Here is a 14,704-nt window from a genome sequence, read left to right as displayed (position 1 = left end):
AGTGGAAGATGTCTGTGAAGGTTCTCAGTCATCCAGGTCATCGTAGTCAAAGGAGCTTGCAAAGAAAAGCGTCTGGACTTCTTTAAGTTACTTGAAGACGTTTCACCTCTCATCCGAGAAGCTTCTTCAGTTCTAAGGTCAAATGGTGGAGAGTCCCAGATATAAACCTAGTGGGAGTAACCCCCCACAGAGGGACAAAAGGACCCCCTGATCATCCTCTAATCGCCTGAGCCAAGGTGTGAAACTGGGTGTGGGTCCCAATCAGCCAGAGTTTCGGGTGTGTTCATTGTGAAACCTGGCCCCACCTTATCATGCGAATTCCTGAGGTCAGATGGCCCAGGATGTGAGTGGGCGTTAAGGCGTCTGGGAAGGGATCTCAAAACTGGATTATAGATGGCAGAGAGTTGGTGTCGTAAACCCCCGCCTCTGTTCAAAGATGGTCGCTCACAGTGAACATACAGATGGCTTCTTTCACTCCTCTTTCAAACCATCTGTCCTCTCTGTCCAAAATGTGAACATTTTATCACAGCTTTTATCACAGCTTCTATCACAACTTTCGAGGATGCCAATGTTCACATTTTGGACAGAGAGGACAGATGGTTTGAAAGAGGAGTGAAAGAAGCCATCTATGTTCACTGTGAGCGACCATCTTTGAACAGAGGCGGTGGTTTACGACACCAACTCTCTGCCATCTATAATCCAGTTTTGAGATCCCTTCCCAGACGCCTTAACGCCCACTCACATCCTGGGCCATCTGACCTCAGGAATTCGCATGATAAGGTGGGGCCAGGTTTCACAATGAACACACCCGAAACTCTGGCTGATTGGGACCCACACCCAGTTTCACACCTTGGCTCAGGCGATTAGAGGATGATCAGGGGGTCCTTTTGTCCCTCTGTGGGGGGTTACTCCCACTAGGTTTATATCTGGGACTCTCCACCATTTGACCTTAGAACTGAAGAAGCTTCTCGGATGAGAGGTGAAACGTCTTCAAGTAACTTAAAGAAGTCCAGACGCTTTTCTTTGCAAGCTCCTTTGATAAGTGGAAGAGAATGGATGGATAGTGTGTGGATTTTGGTCAATATCATGGTACTGCAGATCATTATAAGCCAGCGAGCAAAGGTGGTGAAAGTCTAAAAACTGTGTAAGTTAATAGACTTATCAGTACAACTGCTAAGTTGTAAAAATGTAAGGGTGGGTTAGAGATCCTAAAATAGAATTTCTCATAGGGATAGTTTATTTGCATAAAGTAAAATTATTTCAAAGAGTTCATATTTCGTGATTAGCCCACAGAGTGTTTCAGACGAAGCACAATCTTAAGTGAGTTTAAAAGAGTAGCAGCTGTAATATCAAAGGAATCCTTAAAGATAATGTCCACTCTGTTCAGGCTTTAATCATCTGCTTGTGGCACATTTAGGAAGCGAGCGCTTTAATATTTCACAATATTACTGGAAATATTGAGCTGGCTGAACACACATGACACTATGTGTGGCAACAAAAGGCCATTACAGGCTAACATGTAAACATCACCACACAGATTATGAATAACAGAGTCAGGGGAAGACCAAGTAGCAGACCTTTAGTCTCAACAAAAGCAGTGTGATAGTTCAGTGGTTGCTTTGTTTAATAAGGACAGAAAAGAAATGAATATCATTGCTGGCCCATTATAAATACAATAGATTGTCTGAGGTGAATATATTTTATAAAGTATGAGTGCAGAAAAACAGGTAACTCTGCAGGATTCATATGTTGACTTGCAGGCCAAATGACTGCGTAAAAATGCATATTTTTAAATAAGCAATTACTTCTGTTGACCTTCATTGTCAAGTTCTTTATTTCCTTTGAGACCTTTTGCATCCATAAGATAACACATAAAGAGCAAACCTTAGTTTTTGATATGAAGTCAAGGCTTTTGTGCTACATTAAAAAAAGTGTAAATATGTTCTCAGATTGTGTTTTCTTCTTCAGAATGCAAAATGAGTGGAAATTATGGGTATGCGTATCATGGTTTCTGTGTTTTTCCTGGTTATGCTTGGACAAGAACACCTTTGACCTCCTCTCGCAACATCCCAGCATTAATAACTGCAGACATCTGGAAAATGCAGCAGCAGATGAATAATAACGGGGCTATTTCCTGTAAAGTCTCCCTTGTCTTATAGCAGAACCATAGTTCCACTCGCTCTGGCTTTGGTAATTGCGGTGTCTGCCAGTTCCTGTTTCACCAGCTGCTTTCCTCCATCACAGAACTTAGAAGGCAACAGTTCTGATACTTTCACTTTTTCATTTAGCCTCATATGTTTTGCAAAGACTATTTTGTATTAACCCTGTGGTTACATGTCAAGTTGCACCAATGTCTTGTGACATTGTGGGAAAGAATTTAAAATTAAGATATTATGAGCAAAAAACATGAAAACGCCTCCTCTTCTGGAAACAGGAGAGACAAAAAGCTTGTTTTACAGCATCCCAATTTATGATCTTCATGTATTCAAGTTAAAGGCCCCTACAATTATATTTAAAAAAAAAAGGGGGGGGGGGGGGGTAATACTTGAAACATGAATATACTAGAGCAACAATTTCTTTATTTTACATTTGGTTTGGTTAAAGTCTGAAATGGATTCTCTATATTTTATTTCAGGAAACAATCTCAGATCAAAAGACCAGCAGATTTCTTCAAAATTTCATTTTCTCCAGTGGCCTAACTTTGTTGGCAATTTAAACATTTATATTTCCATCACGTTTGTCAAACTCCACTTTCCACTGTCAGTTCGAACTCAGAGTTAAACGGTAGGATAAATTTCTAATTTATTATCCCCAAATAGGTTGAAAGCCTGTTTTTGAAACCAGAGAAACACAAATTAGGTGTGTAATCTTTTTAAAAGCTCAAGTAGAGTTTGAAATAGGAAGCTTACTGATAAGGGGTAGTACAGTCTATATGTGCGTGAGACACAGAGAGATATCAACATCAACATGTTTTGTGTAAAAAGATACAATTCCTCTATGTGACTCCCCCAAAAACAAAAAACTAGAACTGAAATATAATAATCAGTTAAGATTTTGGGTTTTAAGGGAATCTAAACTTTACATCCAGCTATGAGTGTTTTCTAAACTTTCAAATGAAAGAATCACAGAAACCTGTGAAAAGAAAAGAAAAATGGCAAACAGTTTCTTGTAGGTACTATTGGTAGTAGCAACTATTCATCCTCTCTTTATTTTATGTATGAATGGCCATAGGGCCATACAACTTTTCCTTCTTTTTATGATTAAGACAAGCTGAAAAACCTGTAAAGATATACTTAAATGTATGACTTCCTTCACATTTTTCAAAGCAGTCCAGGGTGCCCATTTGGAGTTTTGGTTTTGTTCCTGGGCCTCAGAGTACTCAGACATTACAATCAGTGATTTAGTTGCAGTTTTTAACAGAGCTTAAATGTCTTTCATAGCCCTGAAATAAATGTATTGCTACTTACTTCTTTTGTTAACAATACCAGTACGTTTAGGTCACATGCATGTAAGCTAAGCGCTGTTTGGAGGATACCTCACATTTTTGTGGCAAATAGTAGAAAATAGTGTTAAATCTGTTCAGGCCTGACACTTCTGTTTTTCTTAAGGAAGTGAAAATATTCTTTATGTTCCTCCTTTTGCCTAGATGTTTTATGAACAGTAGTTGTACAAAAGCAAGTATTATGTGTGCAAAATATATATATGTGGAATTAAGTTATTAAGCTCCTGAGTGAATGTGAGATTTTGCCTCTTAAACACATCTCACCCACTATGAGGTTTTACAGTTTCACTCTCATATCATAGGTGCAAACTCAGAGGAAGCCCATATAGGTGCAAAAACAGTAAACGGAGAAGTGTTTCTCACTGTGTGACTTTGCCAACATCCTCACATCAAATGGTATTTGCGTACTTATTTGCATCTCGTCCTCGACTCAGTTGAGTTGATCTGCTGCTGAGACTCGACTGTTAGTTGCTGCATTAAGGAAAAATGTGTTCGACATTTCCCCGCTGCTTCCCCCGCAGATCCTGCAGATCCTACAGAGTGAACGGTAAGACTGTTACTGTATCACAGCAGCAGATTTAAGTTGTAGGCAGTAAAAACCACACAGGTCGAATGTGGCTGACACTTTTAACTGACAAAAATGTTACTATAAAAATCAGTTGAAGTCATTTAAATTGCAAAAGAGACACTTTGAATGTTTCTCAATTGCTGTTGCAATTTTGTATGAAATCATAGAGGGTCTTGAAGGGGAAGAACAATTGCCTTAGATCTGAAAAAACACCAGAGCAAGAAAACAAAACTGGTTTTGACCTTTTGTGCCTCACTTTAGTGGTTAGCGCTCTACAGCAACAAGCGGGGCCTTCATGTGGAGCGTTTGCATGTTCTTCCTGCACCTGCGTGGATTTCCTCCCAAAGTGTACGAGTGTGTGCTTGTCATTCTCTTTTTGTTAGTCCAATAATTACATCTCCCAGATCAGGATAAAGAAAGAAAGGCATCTTAAATGGACTGGTGTTTATATAGCGCAACAGAGCAAAGAGCTAAAGGGTTTAGAGGAGCCTACGCAGGGGTTTGTGCGTGTATGTGTTGTTGTCATATCTCCATCTAGACATCATAATACTTAAAGCCTTCAGGGCGCTGCATTAAACAATACATATTATTATAGGTGGTGGCTACAAACACATTCTCCCTGTTGGGCATCCTCAAAGCTTTTATCTCTTCCTCTCAGCTTTCACCTTCCTGTCTGATCCTGCCTTGCTCCAACTCATCTCCTGGCACCTCTTCCACAATGTTGAGTAAAATCCTTTCTGCCTGACCAAGCTGTTGTTCCTTTTAATTTGAACAGAAAGTCTGTGTACTCTGTTTGCCCAACCGCCACTAATGTGGCATCAACATAGAGGCCACTGTGTCCTTTTGAAAGGACTGTAGGACTCATACAAATTGTAGAAATGGTGTTTGATGCTATTTGTCTTAAATTAAATGGTGACATTTAGCTGGTCTATGTTCCTACTCTCATTAATGGCCAAGAGCTCTTGGTAGTGACCAAAAACATGAGACTGTGGATACAAATGCTGGAAATAACCTTTCTAAGAGGGTAGGGGGACTTTCACTTAGAGATGGGGTGAGAATCTCAGAACTGCTGCTCCTCCACATGGAAAGCAGCCACTGGTGTGGATATGTGACTAGGGAGCCTCCTAGGTGAGAGCTTTCAAGCATATCCAGCTGGGATAAGGCTCTCAGGCACACCCCTACACTGGAGAGATTCTCCTGGATGACCCAGGAACAGCTCAGTGCCCTATACTGGAAGAGCTAGGGAGAGAGAGATCTGGGTGTCTCTGTGTAGACTGCAGCCCTCTGTAACTCAGGCCTGGATAAATGTTTGTTTGACTTAGTAAAAGATATACCTGCAGTGTGTATCCACACAGCAGCAGAAAGGTCAAAGTGGATGTCAGTCGTTTAAAAGATGCAATGTAAACACCAGAAAGAACAATATGAAACCAAAATAAGTAAGTAAGTCATACTGGACTTTTTCTGTATTAAAACAAAATAACAGATCTAAAGAGTCTGTTCACATGTACAAATGAACCTTTAATAATTAACTGATACCCAAACCAAGTTAAAGCATCATTTACTTTTGTGACTGCATTAGTGTGTTATTCTGGTCCTGAATGCTGCTGTAACAACAGAAAATTGCAAGGATACATCATTTGGCAGAAAGAAAAATCATTTTAGTACTTGTTCAGATTTGTTTTCAAACATTTTATTTCATTTGCTTTTATGTTTGTCTGTCATAACAGTCAGCTCGATGTTTCACTGAGTCACCAAACAAAAGCAAAAGTCTTTATTTGTCAGTGCCATCCAAAGCATACTACGCACCGAGACTTTCTGACCTGCAAAAAAATCTGGTTGAGTGTGGTGGTCTGGGTTGAGGTTTGGCATTATTAGTTGTCATGGTTCTGTTTTTTTACTTTCACAAAATCACAAACTTCCACCTTTAGCTTATTTAGGAGTCTAACAAATAAGTGAGTCATACTGATTATAATATCTTTTCTTTAAAAAGCAGACAAAAAAACACTGACGGTGTACTTAAGGCTGGTCAATGTTTAATAAGGATCATCACCTTTTTACACTTTTTCTGGCCATCAATTTTAGTTGGTTACAAAATAAACACTAAATGGCTAAAAACATAACATTCTAGTGAGCTTTTAGTGTTGTTGTGCAATTGACTTGCTAATGGCATAAAAATAAAAGTACAGGATCATGAAAGTCATAAAGAAAGTATGAAAGACTGTACAACATTTCCTAACAGTCGACAAAGTACCTGTTAAGAGAAGTTGGTCCAGAAGCCACATAAGACAAATGCTTCTGTGCTAGTGCTAAAAACAGCACAGCTTTCTGTGTGTGTGTGTGCGCGCACACACGTGTGTGTGTGTGTGTGTGCGCGCGCTTGTGTGTGTGTGTGTGTGTGTGTGTGTGTGTGTGTGTGTGTGTGTGTGTGTGTGTGTGTGTGTGTGTGCGCTTTGGAAGGGGAGGGATTGCATGTGTGGCTCTGTGGGTCTCTCTGAAATTTCCCTACATCGTCTGAGCGGGAGGAGCTTGTCTCGTTAGGCATAAAAGCTCACAGCAGCTGCAGTTACTTTCAAAGCAGTGACTGTGAAGCTTATGTGAGTAGAATCTTAATGAATTTTTTTGATATATATAATGTGGATAGTTTGTTTGGCAACAAAAATACTTTTTACAGACTTACTTTGGCATATTGTTGTAATTAGAATGGATTTAATCTATTTTTAATTTCACGGTCATGCTATAAACAAGGCTAAAATGTTTAGTTTATGCCAATCATATTAAAAAAATGTATATTAAAGCAGGTTTTTTTTTAAATTGCAGATTCCTCAGCACCTTTCTTGGCCTGTTGGTCACGTTTTACAACCTGGAGAAGAATGCGGACACAGTCGGGTTCATCCACAACAGGCACGTCCAACAGTTCCCCTGAACAAACTTTAAGAGCTGGAGGAAAATGGTTTAAAAAGTTCTGGCGAAGCCCCACAGGTCAACCCAGTGACAACGGTCCTTCCACTACTGATGGACACCAATCACCTACTGAAGAAGAGCGGCCAGTTGGTAGGTGACATACATCCAGCTGTTATTAGCTATTTCCTGTTAACCCTCTGTATCTCAACTAAATTGTGTTTTGTGTGACATATTAAAAAAAGAAAGGAAATTGATGTTACGGTTGTTCCACGAAATAGTGCTGATGTGTAAAAAACACCTCTATTACAGAAATAAGGTTCTCCATTTCTTCCAGAAATGTTAAATACCTTATTTTAGGAGAAATATGAACTGTTTAAAGATTATTTATCTTTGTTTTTCTCCACCAGTGACTCCTACTTTTGAGGAATGCCTTGAAGGACAATACCTGTTTGAAGCCACTCAACTGTTGATAGACAGGGAGAAACATCTGTTTGGAGAGAAAACAAAGGCTGATGCACTCAAAGCTCACGAGGAAGCAGTAAAAAAGCTTGCTGCAGACTATGAAGCCCTTGAAAAGCGTTTAGAGCAGACCGTGCAGCAGAGTCTTTCTCTCAGCACTGAGGAAGAGGTGTCTGCTTTGATTTCAGCAGTGAAAGCCATCAACCTTGAGGAAGAGCAGGACCAGCTGTGGGGACAAATATGCCGGACGCCACCAGCCTGGAGGCCCAAGAAGTGGAAGGAGCACCATGACAAAATGCTTCATGAATTAGTGTATAGTCGTTTGGAGAACCCATCGAGCCTCATTGGTGATCAGGTGAACCAGTCCTCGATCCAGGCAGACATCCAGTCCATGGGCAAGCAGCTGAAGGAGGACATGGAGTGGGTGGTGGAGGTTGTGAACAACTGCTACCCACCAGAGATGGAGATCTGTAACTTTTATGCAAGACAGTACCATCAAACTTTCAGCGCAAGACTCAAAAAGATTGCAGACTTTGTTCTGGATGACAAGGACTGCAGCTTCCTCCTGCGATGGGTGAAGGAGTTTTATCCAGGGTAAGCCACCAGTTCAATTATTGTTTGAAGCAGCATCTTTCTGTGACTAAACATGAGGATGTCTGTCAGTGTGAGGTCCTTCATTGTTTTTAGAAGAATAAATACCTGAACAATTACAGATAGTGAATAATAATACAAATGTAACGGCTAATTTCTTGTTTTCTTAATGTGCTAAATAAAATGCCATTTTTGTAGACTAAACACAACTTGGGTTGTTTATAGAAACTCGTGTGTTATCTGCTCTGTGTACCAGAATCCTTGAAAAACCTGAGCTGGCCAGTAATATCAATACTGAAGCGCTGGGAAACCTGCTTCCTGACGAGTTACTGAAACCTCTGGAGGAGCAGTACCTCAGCAAACAACAGGTAACACAGTGTATCTGAGGCGTGCATCTATGGGCTCAAAATGTGGTCATAAATATTTTGTACTTGTAAAAAAGATTTGTATGTGTAAAAAAGATTTGTATGTGTAAAAAAGATTTGTGTGCGCGTAAAAAAGATTTGTGTGTGGACTTAGAAAAAAAAACCCTGCAAGTTACAAGTACGGATTTTTGACCCTATTTTTCTTCCCTTCATCTGATTGGTCAATGTCATGTCAATCACAAATGTAACAATCCAATCAGAGAACAGATGGGTTTGGCTGTCGAGGGGCGCTTTTTTGAACTGCAGGTCTTTGAAGGGAATAAATGCCCTTTTACATGCCAACCCAGCGTTTTCCTTCATCACCACGAAGGAAAACAGTCTGTGGTCGTCCGAGTTTGGTGATTTTTATGTCACAGGTCTACGTGTTTAACACAGGGACTTCCACAGCCTTTTCAACAGCGCTGCGGACCGCGGGGTGGGGGCGGGCAGTGTTTTGGAAATGACAGTCTTCATTACAAAGCTTTCTTCATTATGAATTAGCATACATGTTTTTATTGAACATTTGAAGAACTAGCAAAAAAAAACAGACTCTTGTAGAGGACATAAAGTCAGAGATAGAAAAGACAAGGAGCAGGTGCATCTAGTACAGGTAGAGCTGCTGCAAAAACCCACAGAGCCCAGCAGCCAGCGAAACAAATTCTGGATCCTTTGCTTTTAGTTAGCAGTTAGCATTAGCAGCGTATCCTGCATCCGATGTGAATGGACTTTTATGCTGCGCACTGTGACTCACAGCAATGGTCCTGGGTCAGCCCTGACTTTGTGTTAAACTAATCCTAAAGTAATAATGTTATTTCTAACCACTGATATAGCACAACTTTATCCTTTCAACAGCTGCTGAAAGTTAGGGGACCTAGCTGCTATCGGATATTTATATAGCGATCCTCCAGCTTCAAACGGTATCACCCTTCAAGGACCTGCAGTTCAAAAAAGCGCCCCTCTGACAGCCAAACCCATCTGTTCTCTCATTGGATTGTTACATTTGTGATTGACATGACATTGACCAATCAGATGAAGGGTAGAAAAATAGGGTCAAAAATCCGTACTTGTAACTTGCAGGGGTTTTTTTTCTAAGTCCACACACAAATCTTTTTTACGCATACACAAATCTTTTTTACGCACACACAAATTCTTTTTACACATACAAATCTTTTTTACGCACACACAAATCTTTTTTACACATACAAATCTTTTTTACAAGTACAAAATATTTATGACCACATTTTGAGCCCATATGCATCCAGTTAATCAATATGGTCTTTGCAGGGCTTAAAGTGAGATGTGCAAGACAAGCATCAAAGAGTTGTTGGTTTAATTTTTTTGAACATAATATTGTAGATGTAATTATTACTGTCAGTAATTAAATCTTTACACATGAAAGCGGTTTAAAACTGGCAGCTGTGTGTTGTTGTGTGTTTAGAGCGACCTGATGATTTATATCGGCCGAGTATTGGATGAAGCAAAGAAAGAGTGGGATCAAGGAAAGGAGCCGACAAGATATGATGGTTGCTACTCCAGTCCTGTGGCCTATGATGTCATCCAGGTACAGTTGCCGTAGAGTTGCTACAACTTGATATAAAAGAGGCTGAAATTGATGCTTTTATAAAAATGTATTAATATAAAGTGAAAGGCGTCACTTGTGTTGGCCTGCTTTAAGGGTCCTTATCATGGGTTCGTTGATTTCTAATTGTTGACCATTACTGACCATGATTAGAGGCTTTGTATACATTGCTATGTCTGAACTGTGCAATAAAATTATTGTGGTGAAGTAATGACGTAACATTGTTTTGATCATAGGAGAACAAAATGTGCAGACAAATATTTTCCAGCCTGCTGCACATATTAACCAAACTGAAAAAGACTTCTAGAAACTTTGAGAAAAAGATTAACAAACAAACAAAGGACCGTCATTTTTGTTTGGGTCATTTATAGAAACTCGTTTACTGTCAGATCAGAGTCACAGTTTCGAACCCTCCCATGGTTCTGTAGTTTAATCACTTGGGTTTGTCACTAACATTGTAAAGCACTGGGTTTGGTTCCTGGTGTTTAACTGGATCTGAAAATGATGGAAGTGCATTGCTGTGTAAAGTGCTTTGAGTACTTAAAACTGACACTGATTTGTCAATACATTTGTCTTCAGTTGATCAACGGCATCGTGACATCAGCACATATAACTGTAAGAGACCGACACAAGGCCCAGGAAATAACATCCAACCTGACAGACTTCATGCAGAGGTAACAAGGCTTCACAAGGCTGTCTTTTAAATATTGTCATTTGAAAATACATTTTAGTTTAATGTTTGGTAATAACAAGATAATAGAAGTGAAAACTGTTTTTAATCTTCTGCAGGTATCAAAAATTTCATGAAGACGTCATTAAGCAGAACAAACCGCACAGCAAAGCTTTCATAAAGGCAAACCTCAGCTGTGTCGAAAAGTTCAGGTATGTTTCTGATCCAGTTAGATGGAAATTCAGATTTTAACTTCATCATAAAAGGAGAATACATCACTGTGAGCTAATGTGTCCTGTGTGGTCTGTCTAAAGGGACTTCCTTGTGGAGCACAATCTGTTCCCAGAGGATGTGCGGGAAAACTGTTTGCAGGTCCTGACTGAGATGAAACAGTCTGCCCACACTTATTTATTAACGCCTGTGCACAAGATCCTCAAAGTAAGTTATTTACAACTGCAGATATCAATAATCCTCAGGATTAAATCCTAACATGTTTTAATCAAAGATTTTAAAACAATGTGTTATTTGTTCCTCACACAGCCACACTACCAGAAGGTGGGAACCAGTGACTGGCTGAAGAAGAACACGTTTGAGAAGCTGCTGAACAGCACTGAAGACCAGCTTCAAGAACTTCAGGGTTCGACTCAATCCTGTCATCAGGTAGAAACATGACAGCGTGAAACTTTGCTATGAAGCCATTATTACCAACTTTTAAATCAATGGACTAACATATGATCTTGTTACTTACATTCAGGAGCTGATTGGTCAGCTTCAGCAGGAAATGACAGTAGAATATGTCCGGAGGCTCCTGAAAGGAGAGGTCAAACTGAAGGACAAGGATCGTCAGCTGAAGGCTTACGAGACTGTGAAAGAAAATGCAGAGAGACTGCACGAGCTGTTTGCCAGAATGGTGAGACTCACCTTCACTGCACACTTTAGCTGAGACATGAATAAAATCAATCAAGCACAAACACCGATCAGCAAAACATTGTTTGACAGGGTGAAACAACCTTAGTCACAAATTCAGCTAACATCAACAACATCTGTGTAACTGAAAGAATTTAAAATTCACATATATTTACCAGTGTTAAATATCAACACTTCACCAAGTTTTTTGATTCATCATAAGCATCTGATGGAAGACAACACACTGCTCAGTAGACCATTTTAACACTTTTATTACTTCTGGAAAGGAGATGCGTCCTGCATGACACTCTGCCGCGAATCTTGAAATAATGATGTGCACTTACCAGTTTTATCACAGGGTGTCCCGCTCTAGTCTAAACAACAGTATTACACAAGCATTCAGTAGTCACATTGCATAGCATACCTATAGGTTATTGTTTGTTAGCTGCAAGACATCTTTTCTCAGCTCTGGCGAGGCTGCGACTTTTCCATAGTCCCTTCTAGTAAATTTCCACTGGCAGATGTTCCCTGTTATCAACTTCTGCAGACAAGCGTGGGCAGGAGTCTCTTACATTTCTATCACTAAAAGACATGCAGTCTAAGGCCTTTAATATCTGGGCCACGTCCATTCATTACTACACTATATGATTATATGACACTTTAGTTAATATAAAGCACAGCATTGAGGCACTTCAGATAATTTCATTTTCACATTTAACACACTAGCTGGAAGTTCCAGTGCAATTACTCCAGAAGAAAAAGCATCATTATTTCCAAAAACAGCAGCTATGCTGATTACAGTTTGGGGAAACTTGCAGACTAAACTGACGTCACTGATTTGTCTTCACAGGGATCCAAACAAGACTGGTTAAAGGAAATCCTGACCAAGATTGCAGAAGTGCTAAAACTCCAAGATATTCCTGCCATACAGATGCAAATTGTTTCAGTGGGATCTGCTTATCCCGACCTCAGGTAACTTTTGAATTGACTCAGAAATTATTTACTTTAATACAGAAACATACAGAGTATAACTCACACAAATGTAATGTGCTCTCGTTTTTTGGGACCTGTTGTATCAACTGTAACATAAACAATAAGGACAGAACTATATCATGATAAGAGGTTTGTGAGACATTAGGTCAGGATAAACAATCGTACTTTTCAGAGAGAGCTGAGGGAAAACAGGAAGCAGACTGAGCGAAACATCTTAATTGGTTTCAGATCTTGTGAGCAGGATGAGCTACATTCACGGGAACTAACATGAGCTAAAAGTAGCTCCACCTATTGTCACATTTCCAACAGAGGTGGGCTGAGACATTTTCCACCTCCCCTCTTCTCAGCAGTTTAAAGAGGTGTAGTAAAGTGTTAATGACAGCTGTTAGTGTTTGCAGGAAGGATGTGTGTCAGGAGCAGAAAACTGGCTACACAAAAAGATATAACATGTCAATGAAACACAAGTTTAGACGGGATCAGTGAAGTTATAACTTTTTCTGTTATTCGTATGTTGAAAGTGAAAAGATTGCAGATTATATTTAGCTAAAAAAATGCTCAAATTTCTTTATATTTTTTCTTTTCTATGTCAAATGTGGCAGCTTTCACATGACAATCCTTTTTTCACAGTCTCTGACTTTACATAGAGAAAATAATCTCTTTTTAAACTCTTTCTTCTTTCTGTCACCAACAGTGAAAAACATGTTTCGGCTCTGCTCAAACTCAAGACAAACATCTCCAAAGCCGACAGGAAAATCGTCAAAACCACTCTGTCAGACACACTGAAGGAGAGCCGTGCTGATCCTGGAACCCGGAAGTTTTTCTCCAAAGTTGAAGTCAGATGAGCCGCACATTTGCTTCTTAGAGTATCACTGACTGAGAGTTTGGTTGCAGAGCAGCAATATTATTGTGTATTATATTGTGTTACAGTCTATCTCTGTAAAGACATGCAGAGTGAATGCCAGGGAAAAACATTGGTTCAGATGCTACTTAGACTGAAATCGCTATTATACGCAGACTCTGTGATGGTGAATGCTTGCTGTAGTCACTGTATGTTACTGTATACATAAGCTAGATGTCACATTCATGCTGGTAATTTTTGTGCATTTCATGTAAAATGTATTTTTGTAAATAAGTATGCAAGTGTGTGTTTTTACACACTTACAGACAGGTCAGTGTCATTCTATTATATGTTGTTTTGTTTAAAAACTACAATGGTGTTAAAGTCTAATATTTTCATGCCATAAATAGTATTACAGAGAATTATAAATGTCTCATGTACATAAAAAGACGTAAGTTCAGTTTTTTAATAAATGTGCAAAAACCAGCTCAATTTGTTTTTACGATTTACTCTGTGTTTAGTAGATGATCCACATGTAAACTGACTGTAGGGTTTATAGCAGGGGTAGGTAACCTTTCTGATGGCGATTGCCATTTAAAATTTCCTCAGAAGTCAGTGTGCCATATGATTGCATTAGCAATAAATTTAATAATGCTCTATATGAACAGTTACACAATATATAGAACCATTTTATAGAGTTATATTTGTTTGCAGATGTTGGCAGCTATCAGCGAATAGTTATCAGCTACTTTGAAACAAAAAAAGACACTTTTTATCCATAACAGCAAATGAACTGTACAACGGAAAATACAAATGCTATTTATGGTCTCCTCACAACAATGATAAGAAAAATAAACTAAGCCAATATGGCATGTCTGTTAATACAGAGATACACATGTTAATGTGATCTTTGGTCTCCCACTCAGAGACACAGGTCTCCGAGTGTCCAGCATTCAGACGGCTACCTGAGGACTCATGTGAGAGAAAATCTGCTCACACAGACATGTAGAGCCATACTGTCAATAGGCCTCTGCAATGTTCTGAAGACAGTTAAACTTGTCAGATAGTGATGTCCAGCAGGTGAAAATGCAAGCTCCATGAACACGCACAGCTATGGATTCCAGCTGCTTCGATGTTGCATTAACTGGCATTAACTCAGCCAGTTAAAGCGAGACAAATCCAGCTGCTCATTAAAGATTTGTGGTTTGATCAGAAAATAAAACATTGGTCCATACACCTGAAAGTCCCAAAAATGCATTGCGTCTCGAGTCTACGGATGTATCTGTGTATCTC

At 39.4% G+C, this 14,704-nt stretch overlaps 1 protein-coding gene across 2 annotated transcripts; it reads left to right on the top strand.

The window, feature by feature from the left end:
- Window positions 1–3,939: 3,939 nt before the first annotated feature.
- Window positions 3,940–13,897, top strand: LOC145422563 (tumor necrosis factor alpha-induced protein 2-like). Of its 2 annotated transcripts, none has more exons than XM_080294062.1 (12): window positions 3,940–4,049; window positions 6,888–7,121; window positions 7,379–8,024; window positions 8,278–8,389; window positions 9,864–9,986; window positions 10,584–10,678; window positions 10,794–10,886; window positions 10,989–11,112; window positions 11,215–11,334; window positions 11,429–11,584; window positions 12,431–12,552; window positions 13,265–13,897. In XM_080294062.1, the coding sequence occupies exons 1-12, from the start codon at window positions 3,989–3,991 to the stop codon at window positions 13,413–13,415; spliced, it is 2,037 nt and encodes a 678-aa protein (XP_080150188.1). In that variant the 5' UTR covers window positions 3,940–3,988; the 3' UTR covers window positions 13,416–13,897. The 2 variants fall into 2 exon arrangements, with proteins under 2 accessions (XP_080150188.1, XP_080150189.1); XM_080294063.1 differs by lacking the exon at window positions 3,940–4,049 and adding an exon at window positions 6,523–6,664.
- Window positions 13,898–14,704: the final 807 nt, after the last annotated feature.

This window comes from Astatotilapia calliptera, chromosome 19, assembly GCF_964374335.1.
Source record: "Astatotilapia calliptera chromosome 19, fAstCal68.1, whole genome shotgun sequence".
NCBI lineage: Eukaryota > Metazoa > Chordata > Actinopteri > Cichliformes > Cichlidae > Astatotilapia > Astatotilapia calliptera.
This window is presented reverse-complemented; position numbering and strand designations above follow the sequence as displayed.